General features: G+C 36.2%; 1 protein-coding gene across 17 annotated transcripts in view; it reads right to left on the reverse strand.

The window, feature by feature from the left end:
• Window positions 1-25,807, reverse strand: part of RBMS3 (RNA binding motif single stranded interacting protein 3) — a 1,212,964-nt gene that overhangs the window by 286,344 nt on the left and 900,813 nt on the right. For 16 of the 17 annotated variants that reach the window (XM_050779422.1, XM_050779425.1, XM_050779420.1 and 13 more), the window contains one exon: window positions 6,565-6,722. In XM_050779422.1, coding sequence (XP_050635379.1) covers window positions 6,565-6,722 — 158 coding nt within the window. Of the gene's footprint in view, window positions 1-6,564; window positions 6,723-15,137; window positions 15,233-25,807 lie in introns of those variants that run through there. The other variant, XM_050779435.1, reaches the window with a different exon arrangement.

Here is a 25,807-nt window from a genome sequence, read left to right on the forward strand (position 1 = left end):
CATCTGATGGCAATTAGAAGAAGAATTAAAATTACCAAAAAGAATGAAACATACAACCTTTACTCTCTTCAATCTCAGAAAACACAATTGTAACCTGTTTCTGTACAAACACAGCTGCAGTTTGGAGATTACTAATCACTAAGTTTACACTTTAGAGTTTTTCCTTAGTCGCTTTTGATTTCCTGGTTCCATGTGTTTAAAATAATAATGGCAAAAGGATTGCCAAAACAGCAAGCGAGAAATTGTTACTGCAGTGATGGATTCAAGACAGATACAGTCAAAACAATATTCCAAACAATTCCAAACAGTTTTAAAAAAATTTGATAGACTTGATGGGCATTTTAAAGAGTCATATATTTGCCTTCAAAGAAAGTAGTTATTTAACATATTCTTAAAAATTCCCATATTTTCATATGATTATTCTGTTTCTGTGGTCTCATTATATTTCAGCAGATGGAATAAGATAGAGAACAAGAAGTATCAGGCAGTAGGAGGTAAATAAATAACATTTTAACAATATTCAAAGTTATTAGTAGAAAACGCAAAAAAAGACGTGCTATTTACACTGATTGATATTTAATAAGCAGGCTAGTATTTGTATGCCTATAACCAGCTTTTTTTAACTTAATGAAAAGAAAGAAAATCTTAAGTGATTTATTTAGAAAACTTGCACATTCCGTAGGGAGAGGTAGAACACAGGGCTGCCCATGTGTTAGAAGTTGTTCAAACAAAGCTCCATGAGAATCAAATTAAGAGTACTGAAGAAGGGCAAAAAATACTACAAAACACAAAGGTCTCTCTGTTCTGCAGTCTCTCACGCTCTTTAGCTCACCAGGGGACAGTAAACGCATTGCTTAAAGAGGTTCTATGTTCCCAGATGTTGAAGCTGGATTAATGGTGAATGCTCACCCGCCTCCCCCTGCCCCCCAACCATTGCTTCCCCACTTTGGGTCATTCTTTACTGGCCTCTCCTAACACCCTCTCAATGTGAGTTTTGCTGGACAATCAGTCTCATGTTTCTGGGGGTGGGAAATGGATAACATGAACACACGGTCATGGCCCTCCAGACTCTGGCTGATTTATGCTCTGATCCTTCCCCTCCCAGGCAAGGTACTCTGTTGGCATTCACTAGCTCTGCAGTAGTGGGGCCGACCGTCGGCATTCCCACCGTAAACTTCTGTTTTTAGAGGTTTATAACTTGGCTATAAAATGCTGCCTGGAGGGGGGTGGATCTTACAAAATTGTTTTAAGTTACAAGAGAGTAAACACACACACACACACACACACAAAAAAAATAAAATGTCTGTAATTTCAGACACTATCTTGTGCTTCTGGAACTTTGAAAACCCTGTAATTGTGCTGTCTGTGCGCCCTACTGGCATTCAAATCAATGCTTTGAAGTTCAGCGTTTTAAATATAAAATGAAGATACTCCTTTTACTTTGAAGAGATGGTTATCAAAGAAGATTAATGTATAGTTGCAAGAAAAATAATAATGGGGGAATTCTTTCCAGTCAAAGGAATTTTGAAATCCCTTGTACATGAATTAAGGATCACATCTGATGGTCAGAAGTCACCAATAGTAACATTCAAAATGAAGTCCACTGAAAGAATTATTCAGGTTTTCTGAATTGAGATAGTCATAAATTCAAGAGATATGTACAACAATTTACTAGACACAATAATTGACTGGGTATTCTCCAAATTAAATAAATAAGCACATTCTTTCTTTTCTTCTCTTTTTTTTTTTTTGTCTGAGAAGGAGTGCAATATCGCACTATCTTGCGGGCTGGAGTGCAATGGTGTGATCTTGGCTCACTGCAACCTCCACCTCCCAGGTTCAAGCGATTCTCATGCCTCAGCCTCCCGAGTAGCTGGGATTATAGGCATGAGCCACCACACCTGGCTAATTTTTTGTATTTTTAGTAGAGATGAGGTCTCACTATGTTGGCCAGGCTGGCCTCAAACTCCTGACCTCTTGATCTGCCCACCTTGGCCTCCCGAAGTGCTGGGATTACAGGTGTGAGCCACCGCACCCAGTCAGCATGTTTTGTTTTGTTTTTGGGTTTTTTGTTTGTTTGTTTGTTTGTTTTTGAGACGGAGTCCTGCTCTGTCACCCAAGGTAGAGTGCAACGGCGCGATCTCTGCTCACTGCAAGATCTGCCTCCCGGGTTCACGCCATTCTCCTGCCTCAGCCTCTCGAGTAGCTGGGACTACAGGCACCTGCCACCACGCCTGGCTAATTTTTTGTATTTTTAGTAGAGATGGGGTTTCACCGTGTTAGCTAGGATGGTCTGGATCTCCTGACCTCGTGATCCACCCGCCTCGGCCTCCCAAAGTGCTGGGATCATAGGCGTGAGCCACCGTGCCTGGCCACAGTCAGCATATTCTTTCAATAATGCCTGTGGAACTGTAAACTCCTACAGGAAGAAAAAATTTGTGAGCTAATACTAGTTGGGCTGGTGCTACCAAAGATTTTTCTAATATTCCAGTACTCTATCTTACAATTGGTTTATCATTATCATCAAATGTCTTTCTGCATATGGCTATATTTTTAAAAAACCCCAAACCTTAAAGTGATTTCATTTATTTATCATAAGAAATTTGCTCAAGTTCAATTATGTGTCAATATTCTAAGAACTGGACAGATATAAAGAAGAAGGCATGAGGAACAGGAAGGGGGATAGTTCCTTATTAGTAATTTTGAGAAAGTAAAACAATGTAAATCAGGCATCAACAGGAATCAACTCCACCTGGAAAAATCACAGACAACTTCAAAGCAGTAGTTCTCAAAGGGTGGTTCCCTTATCTGTAGTGTAAGTATCACCTGGAAACTTGTTAGAAATGCAAATAATTGAGTCTCACCCCAAACCAATTGAATCAGAAACTTTAAGAGTGGGCCCAGCAATCAGAGTTTTCACAGATCATTCAGATGGTCCTAAAAACAAGTACTAATGCCGTAAGGCAAAGCTTCTTAAGCTTTAGGGTGCTTTTAGAGTCATCTAAGGTGCTTGTTAGTACACAGATTACACACTGCTGAACACCCTCACCACCAGATTGTTAATTCGGTAGGTTGGGGGCAGGAAATTTGCATTTCTAGCAAGTTTTTAGGAAGCACTGCAGCTGCTGATTTGGGAACCACACTTTGAGAACCACTGTCCCAAGACATCTTTATGTAATACAATAATTTCTCTCACTTGCTATGTACTATTCTTGGAAGAATCAAGAAATGGTGACTGAAATCATCTCTGTTTTGTGGTTCAGAGGGAAAATTTCAGATGAGAAAAGCTGAGTGGAAAAGGGACAGGATAATATTCTTAAAAGGAGAAACATTTGTGCAAGGATTAAGTTGTGAATGATCAAATTAGTTAAGGCAAAAGCCATAATTGCTTGAGAAAATGCACAGCAAATGTTATACAGCAAAGTAGGAATTTGGGCAGATCTATTTATGGTACAGCTAACGATATTTTCTCACCCCATTAAATTAGGTTAATCATGTGGGATTCTGATCCTCAAATGTTAAAGTCTAAGATACATGGAGAATGAAATACTTTTTCTGTGTCAGTTTCCTGGCTTCTTTCAAAAGAGAGTCAGACTCACACTTCATTTTTATTTCTTAGGCATAAGAAATCAGTGACTGGTCTTGAAACTATGTTTGCCTTTTCAGTCCACATACCACTTTCTGAAATTGGAAAAGATATTATTTAGAGTACAGAGACCTAAATTTCAGAATTGTAATGTGACTGCTAATTCATATTTGAAGCTCAAAGCTGTAAAAGACCAGTGAATTTAGCTATTCTGAAACTTCACAGAATGGTAATCACGAAATCCACTAGCCACATATCCAGTTATCCATCCAACAATGAAAAAGAAAACTTGACTTAAGGAAATGTACAATCCATTTGGTGAAGACAGAGATTAAACAATGAATTCATTGTAATTGTGATATATTTTATTTGAAAGAAAAATCAAAACTTTTATAGGAGCTGTAACAAGAGCTAACTTTGTCTAAAGCCAAAGATTGGAGGTCAGTGAAAAATTCTTTGAAGAAAAGATGTTTAATCCAATGCCTGAGAGATGAGTAGGCAGAAGTCAGGAGAAGAGCCAGGCAAAGTATAACCAGGCAAGAAGGGTGGCTTTTGCCTGAACATGAGACAGAAAGAGTCAAAGCCAGGATGGTGTGCAGTATCAAGAATGATGCTGGAGAGGTTGGCAAGTGAAACGTTGAAGGATTGTAAGCAGGACCCTGACATGATGAGATTTGAACATTGAAGCGCTCACTGTGGCTTCTATATGCACAATGCAATGGAGGAGAGAGAGAGACTGCATTCACAACAGAGATAAAATGTAAAATTCCCATCCTTCCTCAGTTCCTAAAGAAAAATAACTTTGTAAGTTTTATTCTTTCATGATCTCATATACCAGCATTATAGTTTTGCCTTTTAGAATATATATTACTTGACTCTGTACTTAAGAAAAGTATGCTTCATTTTAAGCAAACTCTCATTGTATAGAAAAGATAAACGGGAGAGAAATGAATAGTTCAATCTTTGTGTTATGAACTGAATTGTGTCCCCTACAAAATTCGTATGTTGAAGTCCTAACTCCCAATGCTTCACAATGTGACTGTATTTGGAGACAGGGTCTTTAAAGGGGGAATTAAGTTAAAATGAGGCCATTAGGGTGGGCCCTAATGTAGTATGACTTGGTGCTCTTATAAGAAGAGATTAAGACACAGGAATGCACAGAAGGAAAGCCATGTGAGGACAGAGGGTGCACACAGCCATTTACAAGCCAAGAAGAAAGGTGTCACAAGAAGCCAGCTATAAAGACACCTTGATCTCTGGCTTCTAGCCTCCAGAATTGTAAGAAAGTAAATTTATGTTATATGAGCCACTGTTCTGTGACATTTTGTTATGCCAGACTTAGGAAACGAATATACTTTGTACCAACACATCCTTTGTTTAAAGAAAAAAAAAATCACTGTAGGTCTTTTTGGAAATATGTTCTCTTAATGAATTTGAAATGCATTTATTTCCCAGCAGGAGTTCAAATAAAGGAGAAACTAATTTATTGGAGAGTTTTTGGAGGGCAGGGGATGGGGGAAGAACCAAAGGAATGTGCATGGTATGTAAAGTGAAATATGGCAGCTGGTTCAGTGAACTCCCACATTGCTCAGACCTCCAATAGCCAGTTATACACTATATAAGAATGACTACATTGGCTAAATTCAGAGATCCAACTAGTGTCATAGGCTCTGCCTTGGCCATGAAAATCAACAGGTGTCAATGTCCTGAAAGCCTGAATACCTCATGCACACATTCAAGTTAGGGAGATTTTCTTGATTCTGTTTATTTCTATTCAAATCATCAAGCATGTACCTTGCATGTGTCTACTGGTTTACTATGTATACATTATAGAGAATAAGAAGAATTTTCACATGTGGTCCACAACCATAACTCCAAGGAAATAGAGTTAGAGATTAGTTAACATATACATGGCAATTTTTTATCTTCTAAAGTGAGTTAATGGAAGTTAGTTTGGAATGGTTTTTCATTTTTTTCTGGTCTTGAATTCCTGACCTCTTGATCTGCCCGTTTCTGCCTCCCAAAGTTCTGGGATTACAGGCGTGAGCCATCGCTCCTGGCCTTGGAATGGTTTTTCAAGTGACAGCAGAGTTTATCCTAGATGAACAAACTTGTCTGCAATGGGCTGACTTCCACATAACACTTAACATCCATCCATTCATCCATGTTAAATCAGCTGGAGACACACATAAACCAAGCCATAGAGACAAGACTTTTATTTTTCTTCATTGTCTTTGAGCAGTTTCTTTCACTCTGTGGTTTCTTTAGCTTTGTTTTTCATGAAAGCACAGCAGGTACAACTATTTAAACTCCATTCCTGGCTGAGATCCTCTTTTGTAAACATTCCTTCGAAGTTAAAATGAAAATTACTCTTCCTTTTCTTACAATGAAAGGAATACATTTTTTTTTCCCTGTTCTGCCTAAAATATCAAAAACACATAGCCAGGGTCTCTTAAATGCAAATGGCTTCTTGACCTCCCTTGTATTTCTGGGTTTATTGGGTCTTCTCAGTAATTCCTGTTTATCTAAATGTTTCCTTTCTTTTATTTTCTCTTTACTGAGAAATGCTAGCACCCTTTTTTGGAAATCAATGCCAAAACATTTAGATACTTTGTTCACCACATGGGCTGTTTTGCTTTGGGGTACTGGGCATTTATTATCTCTGTGAGGTATTGGCAGCATCTGATTTTGTTGATCTACAGGCACAGAGAGGACTGGGAACTGAGTATGTATGTTACTGTGACTCAAGACACATAAACACATTCTACGTACATTTTAACAACCACAATTTATTCATAATTACATTGAAATTCTTTAGCTCCAAGCAAAGACACAAAGGGATGACAGATTTGATAAGCTACTTTTAATTTTTTTTTTCTGTGTATATTCTATTGCTTTGGGCTCTAGTACTAAAAAAGGAATGGAATTTTAAAAGAACAATGAGGAAAGATCGATTACATATAAAGAAAGAATTTTACCTGGCAAAGCCAACACCTCTGCTGACTCCATTAGCGTCTCTCAGTATTCTTGTGGAAATGACATGTCCAAAGGGTTTCAGCATATTCTCAAGTTCCTGCTCATCCATAGAAATGGGGAGATTTGAGATGTATAGGTTTGTTGGGTCTTGCTCTTGTTGCTAAGGGAAGGGAAGAAACAAATGTGGTAAGTTCTGAGTATTGAGAAACATTGTACACATGGAGAAACTTTTGTTTAAACTGCAATGTAGATCATAATCTCCAAAGTGCTCTTGAAAGTTCTTTCACTAGAGGCATTACTTCTTTTTACTGATGCATTGTGCAGAATGTTTATCACAGACAAAATGACCACTGAAAGCCAAGCTCTCTGTCCCTCATTCCTTAGAAAGACTAATACACTTTCTTTCTTTGTTGTTGTTGTTGTTGTTGTTGTTGTTGTTGTTTTTGAGGTGGGGTCTTGCTCTGTTGCCCAAGTTGGAGTGCAGTGGCATGATCTCGGCTCACTGTAAGCTCTGCCTCACGGGTTTATGCCATTCTCCTGCCTCAGCATCCCAAGTAGCTGGGACTACAGGTGCCCGCCACCATGCCCAGCTAATTTTTTTTGGATTTTTGGTAGAGACAGGGTTTCACCGTGTTAGCCAGCCTGGTCTCTAACTCCTGACCTCAAATGATCCACCCGCCCTGGCCTCCCAAATGCAGGGATTACAGGCGTGAGCCACGACGTCCAGCCTACTAAAAGACTTTTAATGCAATTGAACTAAGGCAAATGTGTATATTCTTTTTTATTACCATTAACCACTACCTCTATGACTACCACTCTTACTACCATCACAATTAGTTACTGATATTGCATTTAGTGAGAGTTCATAATATGCTAAGCATAGTTCCAAACACTTAACATACATTACTTCATTCAATATTCTTAAGAGATATAATTACCATTTTATGGATGACAAAATGGATCCCTAACTTACCCAAGTTACACAGCTCATAAGTGCCAAAGTCAGGGCGGAAATCTGGGCCTATCACCAAAGTCCATGGAATTTATTACTCTGGTCTACTGCCTTCCATTAGACCAGCGAGTCTCAAAGTATAGTCCCAGAAATGCAACATCAGCCTTAACCTCACCTGGGAACTTATTGGAAACACAATTTCTCAGGCCTCATCACAGAACTACTGAAGCAGAATCTGAGAGTGGGCCAAGAAATCTGTGTTTTGACAAGCCCTCCAGGTGATCCTGATGACGGCTTAAGTTTGAGAACTGCTGTCCTAGACCAAGCCTAAATATTTATATACAAATAAGATTATGATGTCTATCATCTCCTATTTCAGCAGCAATAATGCTTAAATAAGCTTTGCTTAATAGAATGGGAAACAAAACCACAATTACTAGAGTTATTTCTGTGTGTATCAATTTTCTCTATTTTATATAATGAAGTAATAATTTAGAACTTAGTTGTATTTATGTCTCAAATAAAATAGTCAAAAATTTGACAGATTAGTCATTAATATCAAAATGTACCAGATAGTTAATTGAACTATTATATTTTAACCAAACAGAAACTTTAGTTTCAAGGATAAGCCAGAGATTAAATTAGAAAAAGAAATCCTGAAGTCTATAGAAAATGGTATTATGTAACAGTAAAATATCTTTTGTGAAAAGAGATCATATTATTAGATATTTATGGTTTTAAAAACAATAAACAAGTATAACAAACAAGAATCCAAATATTGTTTCAGGTCAATAAATAATTTTTGTGTGCAACTAAATTTCTGTATTTTTAATAACTAAATATTCAGATAGGTTGTGATACTTTTATTAAAACTTGGAGTGAATATGATGTATTATTAGTTTCATTTTAAACCTAGTTTACTTTTTAAGCTTTTGAGTACTGTGGGAAATAGCAAAACTAAAATATAATCTGGAAAAGATGACTAGAGTCTTAATATTTAGGAATAGTTTACATATAGAGACTGAATCAGTGAAGTCAATCTCCCTCTCTCTCTGTCACAGACATATACATAAACACACACACGCACACACACATACACACACCCCACTATCACCACCACCATCATCACTACCACCACCAATAACTGTAATGGTCCTAGAGAAAAAAACAGAGATAATATTATTATTCTTTAAATAGTTTTGATCTTGTTTTTGTTTCTGTGAGGCGATAAATTAAAAAACAAAGGGACATTTCAGATACATAATAATGAACCTTATCTACATATAACTTCCAGTTCATAGTATTTCACCATTTATCATTTAATCTTCACATTGTCGCTCCAAAAGTAGTTTGGCAAATATCATTACACTTAACGGATAATGAGGAAATGGAGACATGAAAGATTCACCATCTTGCCAAAGGACAATCTAATAATTAGTGATGGGGTTAACGTGATATTTAGTGACTAATTTTCCTATCTTCCAGCTCAGTGTATTTTCCACCAGTCCAATGTTTCTCAAGCTTCAATTATTTGAAATACCAAATGTTAGAAATTTTTGACAGTCATAGGTTGTTACTTATTTTTTTTTTCTAAATAAACATACCTCTGGGGCTTAAATAAATCTATTTAAAAAAATAACTTTGTGTTGTTACCACAACTAAAAGGCCAGTATTACTTGCCGTAAATAGAAGGTTACTATAAAAACAGTGAACAAACTAATGTTTTCAAATTATAGCTAGATACTGTTTGCAGAAGGCTTTGGAGCTCCCGCTTGACTCTCTGTTGCAAAGGGAATTAATAATTAATGGAAGAGTTAGAAGCACACTAGCACCAGACTGAGTCTTTTTACTGGGAAGAATCAGAATTTAAAAAGAATCGAGAAATGAACAACTTTCTTATGATGTGATTTCTGAGTCCCACATGTCTAGAACTACTCAAGTTATACAAGAAATACATGCCCCAGAGCTTTGGAGTTCCTCATCAACCCAGAGCTTACCAATGAATGGGCCACAGCACATGACAGTCCTATGAATGGGTTGGAATTTGCTCAATATTCAATACCCCTTTGCCCTTGATCAGGTTAATAATCACAGTCTACGCCATTGTCTCAGGTACTGTATAGATCTTAGAATTTTCTCCAGGCATCAGTGCACCAGTTTATCCAAATTCAAAGTCATTTCCAAATTCCCTGAGTACTGAATGCATTGCAGCTGCTCAAAATGGTGTACCATAAATACGCAGGGCTCAGTACATAAGGGATTGCCTGGTAAGCTATTTTCTAAATCCAAATTCAAACAACAAGGCCAACTCTTTAATTTGTATTCACAGAGTCAGTAGCATATTGGATAGTGTCATTCCTTAATCTGTATTCACGGAAAGAATATGACATTGGGGAGTGTTATTTAAGTAATTCTGTTCTTTGAAATGAATGCAGTATTAGTCTTGAATATATTGGTTGAAAATAGAATTTAAATTATGCATAAAATAAACTTTAAAATAGTATATACATTTATATTTTTACTTTCAATTATATTTATATATCAGGTTTATGTAAATGGATGGTCATTTTCAAAAGGTTCATTGGCACTATGAAACAAAGAGCACTTTCCTTTCAATTTTCCAGAAAGGTTTTTCACAAGATAATTGCAATCAAAAAGATCTTTTTATAATTTTTTAACTTAAATTTTTATGGACAGAGCTCCTAAATGGATCTCAGGTGGCATCTTATCCAGTCTTATCATCTAACAGATGGAAAAAAGCAGAAACTAGTGGTGAGATTATGACTTGCCCAAGGCCACTCAGCTAGAAGAAGAGGCTAGAAATAGAGCCCAAGTCCTTTTGTACTTGAGCTGATGTTTTTGCCAATTTACAACACTGACTTTGTTCTTAAAATCCAATGATTAATAAATAGCAGGTTGTGGTTCAAAAGAATATTATACAGACAAAGATAAATATATCTGAGTTCCTTGTTTTACTCACTTTTGCCTGTTCGTCCATAAGCTTGAGTTAAAGAGTGAAGGCTATGAAAAAAGAGCTCCTAGCCTTAGCTAGTATTCTACACATAGTCATTGAATGAATATTGTGCAGTGTATATTAGATGGTAAAAGTATATGACTACAATTCATACATCTATTACATTTGACTGTCCATATCACTATAAGTAACTCCCCCATTTTGGTCTGTTTCTACATTTTTTCATTTGTATAAGGATTTCTTGGTTTATTATTTAGTTTTGTCAAAAGCTCATTAAAAGTTAGAAAAGTATCCTCTCCATTGTTAATGGGAGCCCAGATCTGTCATCTTATGCAAAAATATGTAAATAATTTATGTTCCCTGAAACGACTTCCTTTTTCTCAGGTTTTTAGTGTACGTATGCCATCAAAATCAAATTTATTGGCATTCGTTTGCTTTTGAGCAGTTTAAGACAATTTCATAACTTCAGACCATTTCAAGGTGGCTAAGCAAATGAATACTTGTAGAGGACAAGAAAACACTGCCCTATCTAGATCAAAGGTTATGTCTGGGTTTTTGAGTATGCATTATGGCTATTATAGAAACACAATTCTGAAAAAAGCTATTAGAACACAATTTTAAAACTCAAAAACAATCTAATAACATTCACATTTGATGGAATGACATTTAAATGCTCTGGAAGTAGCTACAGTACTAACACTAAATTGAGATTTTAGAGTAATTTCTTAAACTCCCTGGAGCGTGAACTATTTTTATTTCCCATATGCCATTGATCAATATATTTGTAGAATATAATAAAAATAAATTAATAGGAAATAAAAGGATATGCAAAATGCAAGTCCAACTTTTTATTATTACACTCAACAGACACCAAATTACATATCGGATTAGATATTATGTTAATGTCAATTGTTATAAAAGATTTTAAATGCTTTCTCTCAATTTCTGTACACATTTCATTGTGGACAAGTAGCAAGTAACAAACTTTGAGTAGAACTGCTTTATGGGACTATATTCCTACTATACTTATTTCATAATGGAACACCCTATGGGTCTCAGTAAGTTATTAGTTCTTGCTTACTTTATATACTATTGAATCCTTTTTAAAAAACATTTTTAATTGGCAAGTAATAATTGTACAAATGTATGTGGTACAAAGTGATATTCTGATATATGAATACAAGTATAATGATTGAATCAGGGTAATTAGCATATTCATAACCTTGAACATTTATTATTTGTGTTGGGAACATTCAAACTCCTTTCTTCCAGTTTTTTAAAGATATGCAATAAATTATTGTTAATTATAGTCACCCTACAGTGCCGTCAAACTCTAGACCTTATTTATCCTAACTAGTTGTAATTTTGTACTTGTTTATCAAAAGACCCCCATATCCCCACTTCCTGCTACCCTTCCTAGCCTCTAGTACCACAGTTCTACTCTCTGCTTCTATGAGTTCAACTTTTTTAGCTCCTACATATGAGTGAGAGTATGTGCTATTTATCTTTCTGTGTGCCTGACGTGTTTCACTTAACCTAATATCCTCCAGGCTCATCTATGTTGTCATGCATGAGAGAATTTTATTCTTTTTTATGAATAAATATTCCACTGTGTATGTGTGTGTGTGTATACACATACTAAATTTTTAAACGGTGCTATAAAAACTGGAGAGCCACACACAGAATAATGAAACTAGACCCTTATCACTTACCATATACAAAAATCAACTCAAAATCTCAAAATGGCTTAAAGACTTAAATGTAAGACCCCAAACTGTAAAACTACTAGAAGACAATATAAGGGAAAGGGTTTAGGATATTGGTCTGGACAAAGATATTTTGTGGTTAAAACTTCAAAAGCACAAGCAACAAAAGGAAAAATGGACAAATGGGACTATATCCAACTAAAAGGAAACAATCAACCTAGTAAGGAGACAACCTGCACAATGGGCGAAAATATTTGCAAACTATTCATCTGCCAAGTATTTGTAATGGCCAACAGATATATGAGAAAGATACTCAACATCACTAATCATCAGGGAAATGCAAATCAAAACCATAATGATATATCATCTCACCCCTATTAGAATGCCTATTGTCAGAAAAAAAACAGAAAAAAATAACCAATGCTGGTGAGGATGTTGAAAAAAAGGAAATTCTTATACATTGTTAGCCAGAATGTAAATTAGTATAGCCATTATGGAAAACAGTATGAGGGTCCTCAGAAGACTGAAATTACTAACATGTGACCCAGCAATCCCACTACTAAGTATCCAAAGAAAAGGAAATAAGTATATCAAAAAGATATGTGCACCTCCATGTTTATTCCAAGTTCTTTTAAATCACAAAATTGTGTATAACCAATTTATAGAAATTTTTTAACTATTGGGTGAAAAAATGCTATCTCAAGATGAATTATCCTAATCAGTGGTGACAAAACATTTAGAAATACCCTGAAGAGGTACGAAACGACTCTAAAGCAAGCTTGCAACTATAGACATGTTTTAAAAACATTGAGGAGGATGTATATATAGACTAAAGATAATAATGTTACCTTATATAGAGCAGAGTTTTTAGTATTTTAAATGTTTCAGGGTCATTTTATATCATGTGGCCCTTTATCTACCTTGTAAGGTAGATAGGGAAAGAGTTATTATTCCAAAAATACAAATGAGAAAACTGGGTCCTATATCTTAAGCTAGTAAGTGAAGAAGCAATATCATAAGTGATATTGTTTGACTTGATGTAGTACTTTTTACTACACTACAACAATTCTAGAGATTGCCTATAAATATCATTATTCAGTGATTCTCACCTGTAGAAAAGAAAATTAATGTGGATGCAAAGGAGCAAGATTTTTTAATGGAACAGTCTATTTTATATGCTGCAGCAATTTAAAAATTAATAATAAAAACTAAATTTTTTTTTCTCACTTTGAAAACAGGGAATCAGAGCATTCTATGTTAACAAACTGCCCTAAAGGCATCAGATATTTTGGAATTAGTTTAACACCAATTTGAACAAAGATGTCTTCACTTTTTTGGTGATAGTTACTGCACCGCTAGATGAGAACTGATGGAAACCTGCCGTTTTGGCCATACTTGCTTCACTATTATATATTTGTATGATAGTTAATTTTATGTGTCAACTTGACTGAGTCACCGTGTGCCCAGATTGGTCAAACCATTTTCTGGGTGTTTCTATGGGGCTATTTTTGAATGAGTTTAACATTTAAACTGATACACTGTGTGAAACAGATTGCTCTCCTCAGTGTGGGTGGCTCTCACCCAATCAGTTGAAGACTTGAATAAAACAAAAAGGCTGATCCTCCCCAGAGTTAAGAAAGACTTCCTCCCGTCTGACTGAGGCGGGACTTCATTTTCCTGCCTTCAGACCCTGACTGATATATCAGCCCTTCTTGAGTCTTGAACCTGACAGCCTGGAGACTGGAACAACCGTGTGGGCTCTCCTAGGACCCCAGCTGCCAACGGAAGAGCTTAGGACTTGTCAGACTCCATAATCTCATGAGTCAAGTTCATATGATAAAGAGGGGAGGGGGGAAGATGGAGTGATGTGGGGGAGGATGTGGGGGAGAGAGGAAGGAAGGGAGAGAGGGAGAAGGAGGAGAGGGACAGATGGAGGGAGAGGGGGGAGAAAAAGAGAAGGAGTGAGAGACTAAGGTAAAGGGAGGGAGGGACAGAATGGGAGATGGGGAGAGGGAGAAATGGGAGACAGAGGGAAAGATGGAGGGAAAGAGGAAGAGAGGGAGATGGACAGAAGGACAGAGAGAGACTTGTGGCGGGGAGAGAGGGGGGACAGGGGATGGGGTAGTGCGGGAGAGGGAGTGAGAGAGAGACACATCCTATTGGTTCTGTTTCTCTGGAGAACCGTGGCTAATACAATGTGTTCGTTTTGTCAAATCTGTATTGCTACAAAAAAATAAGGACCTACGATCAGCTCTGACCTTCCCACTAGGACTTCTGCATTCCTGGACACAAAGCCAGTGCTCTGACTAGGCAAAGTAAGATGCCTTACCTCAAGATAGGCGCTCCAGAAGCAAACATCCAAGGTAAGGCATTAAAGACCAAAGGGAAGAGTAAAGAAGGACTGCAGAGAAGTAGGCTTTCACCCTTAAATGGTGCCTAAAAACATGCCCTCTGTCCTGTTTGCTAAGCAGTGAAGGTGCCTCTATATTTTCAATTGCCTTTTATCTCTACTAAAAGAGAAAAGGTGATTTCTCTTTTGCTAGTTCTGCATGGTGATTCAGTTAGAGGAAGGTGACTCCCATTATTTTCCTTCCAAAGCAAAAATAAGAGCAATTTCCCTAAAATAAGAAACAATAAGAACAATGTCCCCAAGAAACACTTTTTAAAAAAGAAGTATTTAATTATTTTGGTTATAAAGTAAGCACAGTGTCAGGAACTGGAGTTCATGTCCTCAAGTTCAATTGGAGGGTTTAATTCTGGAGAACAAACTCAGCACAGATCTGACTGTGAAACAACACCCAGTGTTGAACCACTGATCATTTAGGCTATTCTTTAAGGCTTGGGCTGGCTTTTATTTCTAGATCAATTGAGCAGCCTTGAATTGAGTTAGGCGGTGAATGATTCCGTGAGGATCTTCAGCCTTTATGACTAAATTTGAGTTACCTGTGGTCCTGGAACAGGTGGCCAGATTGGATCCCTGGCTTTCCTTGACTTCTCCCTCCACATACACCTCATGAACTTGAGCTCAGTATCACCAGTTATCAGCCCTGATGTGATGGTTTCTCCTGTGAGAAAATGCTAAATTAACATTTTACAATATTGAGATCTCTCTATAGTTTTATTATAATATATTACTATATCACAAATATATAATGTTTTGTACTCATAGTCTTGATGGTCAAAAATGAGAACAGGAAACAAAACTATAGAGAACTACTCAATATTGTAAACAAATCTCACATTTTCTTAGAGTCTAATTCACTGCTCAGAAAGAGGCTCCCCAGGAATGTCTATTTTATCCATCTGCTATGAACTCTGAGATAGAAAGCTCTAACTGATTTATCGATAAAGACTATGATGCTCCAAACAACTATGGAACTGTGGAAATAGCATGAAGGCAGCCATAGTTTTACTATGATACACTACTAATTTCTTCTTAAATAATCACCACAACACATACAAATATAGAACAGATGCAAAACATTTTTGTATCTTCTGCCTAGAATATGACAGCTTAGGCTGGCTGAGTCTCACCCAGATTCACCTTCGGTAAACTCACAAAAACATACCACTGAAATGTAAAAGGTATTAGGGGCATTGAGTTCCTCTCAAGGACAACCATTCTCACTGTAGTCGATTGACATCTCCGCCCCCTGCCCAGAACACAGCACAAATGATGACTCTGGGAATTATGCAACAGAGCTTATGTGACAAACACTATGTCATCTATATTAAGGCTGCCAAATAAAATATAAGACATCTCATTAAATTTAATTTTTGATAAATAACAAATACTATTTTTAGTATTCATGATAATACACAAGACATATTTGTACTAAAATTATTCATTGTCATATAAGATTAACATTAATAACATTTTTAATAAACTGTTGTTAGGTAAGATATGTATCATTACCTTTACCTTTTTATGGTATGATATTATCTAGTATTTATACTGCTTACTATATGAAAAATACTACGATTTAATGTCATTTAAATTCATTATGTTTATATTCCTTAACCCTTGAGGTAGATAGCCCCATTTTACATGTGAGAAAGCTGATGTTATAAGAAACAATTGTTCTTTTTGCTTAGGATTGTCTTGGCTATGCGGCCTCTTTTTTGGTTCCATATGAACTTTAAAGTAGTTTTTTTCCAATTAGAAAATGCTCATCTTCATTAGTCATCAGAGAAATGCAAATCAAAACCACAATGAGATACCATCTCATGCCAGTTAGAATGGCGATCACTAAAAAGTCAGGAAACAACAGATGCTGGCATGGCTGTGGAGAAATAGGAACGCTTTTACACTGTCGGTGGGAGTGTAAATTAGTTCAACCATTGTGGAAGACAGTGTGGTGATTCCTCAAGGATCTAGAACTAGAACTAGAACTAGAAATAGCATTTGACCCAGCCATCCCATTACTGGGTATACATTTATAATGTATTTCTGGTTCTAGATCCTTGAGGAATTGCCACACTATCTTCCACAATGATTGAAATAATTTACACTCTCACTAACAGTGTAAAAGCATTCCTATTTCTCCACAGCCATGCCAGCATCTGTTGTTTCCTGACTTTTTAAGAATTGCCATTATAACTGGCATGATATCGTATCTCATTGTGGTTTTGATTTGCATTTCTCTAATATCCAGTGATGATGAGCTTTTTTTCATAATTGTTGGCTGAATAAATGTCTTCTTTATATCCTTTGCCCACTTTTTTGTTGGGGCTGTTTCTTTTTTTCTTGTAAATTTAAGTTCCTTTTACATTCTGGATATTAGACCTTTGTCAGATGGTAGATTGCAAAAATTTTCTCCCATTCTGTAGTTTGCCTGTTCGCTTTGATGATAGTTTCTTTTGCTGTGCAGAAGCTCTTTAGTTTGATTAGATCCCATTTGTCAAGTCTGGCCTTTGTTGCAATTGCTTTTAGTGTTTTAGTCATGAAGTCTTTGGCCATGCCTATATCCTGAATGATATTGCCTAGGTTTTCTTCTAGGGTTTTTATGGTTCTGGGTTTTACCTTTAAGTTTTCAATCCATCCTGAGTTAATTTTTATATAAGGTGTAGCCAGTTTTCCCACTGCCATTTATTAAATAGGGGATCCTTTCCCTATTGCTTATTTTTGTCAGGTTTGTTGAAGATCAGATGGTTGTAGATGTGTGGTGTTATTTCTGAGGCCTCTATTCTGTTCCATTGGTCTATATATTTGTTTTGGTACCAGTACCATGTTGTTTTAGTTATTGTAGCCTTGTAGTATAGTTTAAAGTCAGGTATTGTGATGCCTCCAGCTTCGTTCGTTTTGCTTAGGATTGTCTTGGCTATACAAGCTTTTTTCTCATTCTATACTAAATTTAAAGAAGTTTTTTTTTTTTTCTAATTTTGCGAAGAAAGTCAATGGTAGCTTAACAGGAATAGCATTGAATCTATAAATTACTTTGGGCAGTATGGCCATTTTCACCATTTTCATTATATTGATTCTTCCTATCCATGAGCATGGAATGTTTTTCCATTTGTTTGTGTCTGCTCTTATTTCCTTGAGCAGTGGTTTGTAGTTCTCCTTGAAGAGGTCCTTCACGTCTCTTGTAAGTTGTATTCCTAGGTATTTCATTCTCCCATGCAATTGTGCATGCGAGTTTACTCATGATTTGGCTCTCTGCTTGTCTTGTTGGTGTATAAGAATGCTTGTGATTTTTGCACATGGATTTTGTATCCTGAGACTTTGCTCAAGTTGCTTCTCAGCATAAGGAGTTTTTGGGCTGAGATGATGGTGTTTTCTAAATATAAAATCACGTCATCTGCAAACAGAGACAACTTGACTTCCTCTCTTCCCATTTGAATATCCTTTATTTCTTTCTCTTGACTGACTGCCCTGGCCAGAACTTCCAATACTATGCTGAATAGGAGTGGTGAGATAGGGCATCCTTGTCTTGTGCCAGTTTTCAAAAGGAATGCTTCTAGCTTATGACCATTTGGTATGATATTGGCTATGGGTTTGTCATAAATAGCTCTTATTATTTTGAGATATGTTCTATCAGTACCTAATATATTGAGGGTTTTTAGCATGAAGGGGTGTTGAATTTTATCGAAGGTCTTTACTGCATCTATTGGGATAATCATGTGATTTTTGTCATTGGTTCTGTTTATATGATGGATTATGTTTATTGATTTGTATATGTCGAACCAGCCTTGCATCCCCGGGATGAAGCCAACTTGATTGTGGTGGATAAGCTTTCTCACGTGATGCTGGATTCAGTTTGCCAGTATTTTATTGAGGATTTTTGCATCGATGTTCATCAGGCATATTGGCCCCAAATTTTCTTTTCTTTTCTTTTCTTTTTTTTTTTTTGTGTCTCTGCCAGGTTTTGGTATCAGGATGATGCTGGCCTCATAAAGTGAGTTAGGGAGGATTCCATCTTCTTCTATTGTTTGAAACAGTTTCTGAAACAATGGTACCAGCTCTTCTTTGTACTTCTGGTAGAATTCGGCTCTGAATCCATCTGGTCCTGGGGTTTTTTTGGTTGGTAGGGTATTAATTACTGTCTCAATTTCAGAACTTGTTATTGGTCTATTCAGGGATTTGACTTCCTCCTGGTTTAGTCTTGGGATGGTGTATGTGGCCAGGAATTTATCCCTTTCTTCTAGATTTTCTAGTTTATTTGCATAGAGGTGTCTATAGTATTCTCTGGTAGTAGTTTGTATTTCTGTGGGATCAGTGGTGATATCCCTTTTATAATTTTTATTGTGTCTATTTTATTCTTCCCTCTTTTCTTCTTTACTAGTCTAGCTAGCAATCTATCTATTTTGTTAATCTTTTCAAAAAACCACCTCCTGGATTCACTGAATTTTTGAAATGTTTTTCGTGTCTCTATCCCCTTCAGTTCTGCTGTGATCTTAGCTGTTTCTTGTCTTCTGTTAGCTTTTGAATTTTTACTTGCAATTAAAAAAAAAATTGTAAGTTAGAAAGGGATAAGTCTTATGTTTAATGTGACTCAACAATGAGTTAAATAATTTTACTTAGAGTGCCTAGACTATCAATGAAAAAGTAATGCATACATCTTAGTTTTTCTTAGTTACATGTTTTCTCCCTGTAGGAGTCTTGTGATTCAGTAAGTAGCTCACCTGAACAAATGGAAGTACTCGTGGTCACAACACTAATCCAACTCAAAGTCACTTGTCGATTTCCATCTCTTGACTTGGGCAAATTACTAAATGGATCATCCACTTATGTTTTCATATTTGCTCTTGATCATTCACTCACTCATTCAACAGTTCTTTCATCTTCTCGTGTACGTCACCCCTTGAGCTAAATTCTGAGGGCACAGATGTAATAGGACATGATCTCTGCCTGCCTTAGAAAGTTCAGACTAGTGGATGTTATACAACTAAATTTAAATAATAGAGTCCTATTTTTTGTTAGCTGACACATTAGGGCAGCTAAGACTTAGATATCTGTCCCCTGACTCTTATAGCCCATAACTTGAAATTCTATTTTCCTTAAAATGATGATTTGACAGTCTAAATTATTTTTAAATGGTGTCTCAGCTACATGATATGCATGAAAATTAAATTTTAAAATGTAAAAGCCACTGAGAGACATTAAGCCCTAAAACAATGACAAACATCAATTTGGACTGACTATTTAACTATATATTTCCATTTGAATAAAAATGATTTTGTTCGTAATCCTCTAGAAAACTTTGAGTAGGCATGAGCTGTAAACATGTAATGACATGGTGACCCTGACACTAACTGTTATTAACACTTCTCAGCAAATTTCGTGAACTGAAAAATAGAAATAATAATACTAATAACCTCAGAGGGTTATTGTAGAAATTCAATGTTATGACATACTAAAAACTTAGCAGAGTTCCAGGAATATAAAAGCTCAGTAAATCATGATTATTTCTATAATTTTTATTACATAAGGAAATTTAGAACATTTTACGAGGATAGCTACTAACTAAATATAAGTCATGCTAATTAAAGAACAATTATCACTATTTAGAATGTGTCCCATTGTGTTCCTCGTAAGTATAAACTTACTAGATATTTTATTAAATTATATGGAGGTAGGCATATTAAATTGATAATGAGATCCTTAAAATGTGGCCACTGTATTAGCAAGAGAATCAAGAAATATATTACGGGATGGGAAACATAACACTGTTCCTATCATTTGCGAGCTACAAAGATTAATGATTTATTACTGGGCTCATTAATCAAAACTGTGTGGCTTTTTTTTTAAGGAGCAATTCCACTGTTCAAGTCAATTAGCCCACCAAAGCTATTACACCGAAGAAGCTGCAGTGTTACTCAGACTTCCCTGGGAGTATTTAGAGTATAAAATAAATGCTATTATTCAGAAGATACCGAATTGCTAAGCTTCTTAAACTTATACAATTGGGAACCTGCAGTACATTAAAATGCTGAAAGTCATTAAGTGTCTTTTTTTTCTCTCATCTTTCGAGTCATTGGCATTCTCAGCACTGTTAAAAACAGTAAAATGCTCCTGGCTTCCAAGGATAGGGTGACTTCTGCTCTTTCACCTCCACCTCAATGAATCACTGAGGCAGAACTGGCACCCAGCCTTTGAAACAGCAACAGATTCTGCTGGAGTATCCTAATATTGGAACAGGACAACAATATTAGCTAAGATGTTATAGGAGAGGGGGAAAATGCAACTAGCACATAACTGATCACTTACCTTCTTAGCTCTATTTAAACTGTCTGAGCATCTGTACATAAAATGTCATTAATGATTTTAACCCATATGATAAAATAACAATCTATGAGTTCCTTCTTATATAAGTGAATTACTAGACAAAAGAGAAAAAGATAAACCTGTACTTAAAGTATAATAAAAGCTAATAAATGTAGAAGGAATGTTGACATGAACAAAATCACCACATGATACCCCTGAAAGTAATAATTTCTTTAGATTAGAATGATCAGTATATCTAAAAACTAGTGAGTGAGGCTGGACATGGTGGCTCAGGCCTGTAATCCTAGCACTTTGGGAGGCCGAGGAGGGTGGATCACCTAAGGTCAGGAGTCGAGACCAGCCTGGCCAACGTGGTAAGACCCCATCTCTACTAAAAATATAAAAACTTAGCCAGGCGTGGGGGCGTGCGCCTATAATCCCAGCTACTCGGGAGGATGAGGCAGGAGAATCACTTGAACCTGAGACGTGTAGGTTGCAGTGAGCCAAGATCATGCCATTGAACTTCAGGCTGGGCAACAAGAGTGAAACTCCGTCTCAAAAATTAAAAAAACAACAAACGAGTGAGTAAAAGTCTGATAGGAACTAGGAAATGTACATCAATCAAATAATCTCCCTACAAGACATTTATTAATTATAAGGGGGGAGATTGTAACTTTTCCATGGAGACATTTGGCAAACATCACCGTAAACAAGTGATCAAGGTAGTATCAGCAGAATGGGATGAATGAGTACCTTGCACCTCTCGATATGATATACTGAGAAGCACAACACAGCACTATATGGCATTCCTTTCAACAAGGCATAACCTGAACCTAATCATAGAAAAACATCCCACAGATCTAAGGTATGGATGCTCTAGATAATAATTGGCTTACAATCTTCAAAAATGTCAAGATGAAGAAAGTCAGAAGAATGATTGCAGATTGAAGGACACTAAGAGACTTATGAATGTAACATTTGATCCTGGATTGAATCCTAGATCCCAAACCCTCCCCTACAAAAATTTTTTGTTTATTAAAAGGACATTCATAGAATAATGCAAAATTCAACTAAGTTCTATAGATTAGACATTTCTATTGTACCAGTGTTAATTTCCTGATGTTATTTCACTGTTGTAATGTAAATGAATAACCTTGTTATTAGGACATATAAATAAACTCTTTATGGATACAGGGGCATCATATCCTTAATTTACTCTCAAACATCCTAAAATAGTAATATGTGTATATTAATAGAGAAAATGAGAAAACAAATGTAAGAGATGTTAATACGTGGGAAATCTGCATGAAAAGTATTATTGTATTTTTGCAACGTTTTTATAAGTTTAAAAGTATTCAAAAATAACATGAAAAAACTGAAAAAATACAATAAAGAAGCTGTTAATTTTGATAGCCAAAATCCACAAATATAAAAGTATTCCTCATAAGTGCTTTACCTTATATATAAAATTAAGACAGTATATATTTGGTGTCTTGCATTCAAACTGCCCTCCCTTGAGACAGAAAGAATACCAAACATGAAATTCAGCATCTGCTTCTCCTAATATTGTACAATTAACATACTCAGCAGTACCTTGGACAGTGTTTATTTGTTTGGTTCATTTGTATACCACTCGTTCATGGTCTCCACTAAGGGTTTTAGGAAACATTTCTGCTTAGGTGATTGCACAGAGAGAATGAAGATGGAGATTCAAACTGGATTCCAGGCATCAATAGGCAATAGTAAATAAAAGCAGAGCCAGATAAATTCTCTTTAATTACAGATATATTTCTCTTCTACTATCCCCATGCTCACCGGACTCTACCAGATTTTCTTCTCATAATGTAGCCTATATATGCACTTTCAGAATTATTTCCTCATTAACAGTTGGAAAGATCATAGTTCTATGAGTTTATAACCTCATCCACAGCATGGAATAAGAGAGTGGTTACTATCTTAGAGAAACGGATAGACCTGTGATCCCGGAACAGGGCAATTTTCCCCTCAGAGGACTGTTGGCAATATCTGGAGACATTTTTATTTGTAACAACTGCACTGAAGGGGCTGCTACTGGCATTCTACACACAAAGGAATGTCTCCTACGACCAAGAATTATCTGTGAAAGAATCTGTCATGCCAAGGTTGGTATACTCTACTATTAGACCACTTATGAAGAAAGAAAAAAATATACATATAATGTTATTGTATGTCTGTTGTTATATCACCATAGATCATATATATCTTATATAAATATACATAAGGCTTCCAATGTTGATTTGGGTATTTTTATTACTAAAGAGTCCTTACATGTGTGCAAGGATGTAGCGAGGCATAAATGCCTCCGTTATAGTTTGAGTACAACTGTTAAGCCAAATACATTTTAAAATTTCATAAAAGCTAACTTGTATAACCAACACAATTCAATTAAAATATTAATTTAGTATCCTAGATGTTATTTTGCCAAATCTAAATTGCCACTTGCAGTGTGAATCTGCTAGTATCTGCTGCAATACTAAATATTTTTGAAATTCATAGGTTGTATACTTTGTGCCACATGACATTCGGATCCTTCCACTACTTTTTCTATAAAACCTTCATCTGAGTGTAGCTTGCCAGGGTAACAGCTTTCATTTGGTTTAAAAGCATCATTTACTTATTTAGTCAGTCTCTTTTCTCTTTCCTTCCTCATTAGCCCCAGACAATGACAGCAGGCCTCTCTGGCACCGGATAATTACAGATATAAATACAGACACAGACAGTGACATTGACCGATCCTCCACATGATCTCAAATATGCTTTCATAATTTTTAAAAGATTGCCATAGAATGAAAAGTCACACACATACACACACACACACAGATTCTTACAGGGAACTCATGAATTCTTAAAAATTATTTCCACACACTTTAGTGAGAACAATGCCAATACAACAACAAACTGCCAGAGATTTGCATGGATAATTAATCTGCTTTCAAGTCCAAAAGCACTTAACATATTATTTAGGTATATGTTTATGTATATAAACACATAGATATGTATGTAGACCCTATCATTCCAGACTAATGAGTTCACCTCCTTGAGTTTTTATTTCACTGTCAGTTAAAAGAATACTACTGCTACCATAGGGTTACTGTAAAGATTAATGGACAGTTTGTAAATGTTAATATCTTTCCTTCTCTTCCTGTTAATTGGCTGTACACATTCACTGGGTGCCTGTCTATATTTTCTTCTCAAGTAAATGAGAAAATGCTTACAATGGCTACATATGACACAATTTACATAGAAAAAGGATTGATGAATTTCAGTTTCACTAAAAAGTACTACAAAAATAACAGAATTCAAAACATTTTCAAGGAAGGTGAAAAAGCCAAGTTTCTCAGGCAAAAAAGAGCTTCGTGCATCCTGGGTAAATAAAAAAGGCCAGTGTGGGTGCAACAGAGGGTGCTAGCGGCTAATGGCATGAAGTGATTTTGGAAAGGTAGGCAGGGGCCAGATCACATAGAGCCTTGTGGGCCTTGTGGATCTATATACTGTCAATTGGGATTATGCTAAGTACAATGAGAAGATATTGATGACTTTAAGTGGGGAAAGACAAAATCCGGTTTGCCTAAAAAAAAAAAAAAAAAAAAAAAAAAAAAAATGTAGCTGTAAGAGAATGTAGGGCTAAGAAATGCAGCCGACTTCCAATTAGGTGGGGAGCTGTTGTAGTGGATGAGGAGAGTCCTTCTGGATATATTAGTGAAGATAGTTATAAAGAAAAGCGGAGTAAGCAATCTGTTTTACAGGTAAATTCTACACACTTTCTGATGCACAGAATTTGAGGAATTTGAGAAAGGAAAGTCCAAGGATGATCTCAGGGTTTCGACATTTGCATCTTTGCCCACAGTTACTATTGATTGTCATAGAAGATGGAGGGCCAAATGTGAGGGGGGAAATCTACAACTCTCTTTTGAATATTTTAAGTTTGATATATTCGTTAAACATCTAGGTTTGCAATCTGACTCATCTAGTTTCACCTAATAAGAGTAGTGATTATCTATAAATATAAACATGCAGGAACCCTGGAATATCTTAAATCTGGTTTTTATAGCTTTGGTTTGGCTCATCACAGTCATGGAACTGAGTAGACAAGAAGCATATTCTCTTTGCAAGTAAAAAAATGAATATATTGGATCATAAAATATTGCCTAGGGCCAAGGCACCTGAGTGATAACCATGATAAGAAAGACTTGCCCAAGGTCTCAAAGCAAATTTATAGCTGGAAATTACATTCTCTTAGCTCCTAGCCCACTGTCTTATCTTGTGGAAAACTTTCTAGACTTTTATAAGGAACATTTTCACAATGTACAAGTTTCTTTGATGTTGTTTCATTTTAGAACCATGAACTCAAAGCCTGATTTATGGATCAGTAAAACTTGGGGAATCATTAGACATCGAGAGTCTTAGGCCCCAGCCCAGATATACTAAATCAGATCTGCATTTTAACAAGGCCCATACGTGATTCATGTGTACATAAAAGCTTGAGAAGGAAAAATCACTCTTTGTTTTATGGAGGAATATTTAGCATACCTGTATGTTCACACAGTAAAATGAAGACAAAAGCTGGCATTGTACTTACTTAAATGATTAGCTAGCCCACTCTAATATTCACGGAGGAATGCTGTCATTAAAAACAAAAAGAATGTGTGCATGTACTGACTTGGATATGTATCCAAGATACGTTGTTATATTTTTTAAAAAGCTAGTTGAAGAACAGCATGCAGGTCAGGATTGCAGGGGCTCCTGGTATGTGGCAGCACATCTCCTTGGTTTACCTGATTACAATGGAAATGTGGTAGAGAGTCATAGACTGTTACCAGTTCCATACCAAGTATGTGCTGGGTCTCTCTGCCCTGCTTTTTCCAAAGCT

The sequence above is a fragment of the Macaca thibetana genome, chromosome 2 (genome assembly GCF_024542745.1).
Source record: "Macaca thibetana thibetana isolate TM-01 chromosome 2, ASM2454274v1, whole genome shotgun sequence".
Lineage (NCBI taxonomy): Eukaryota > Metazoa > Chordata > Mammalia > Primates > Cercopithecidae > Macaca > Macaca thibetana.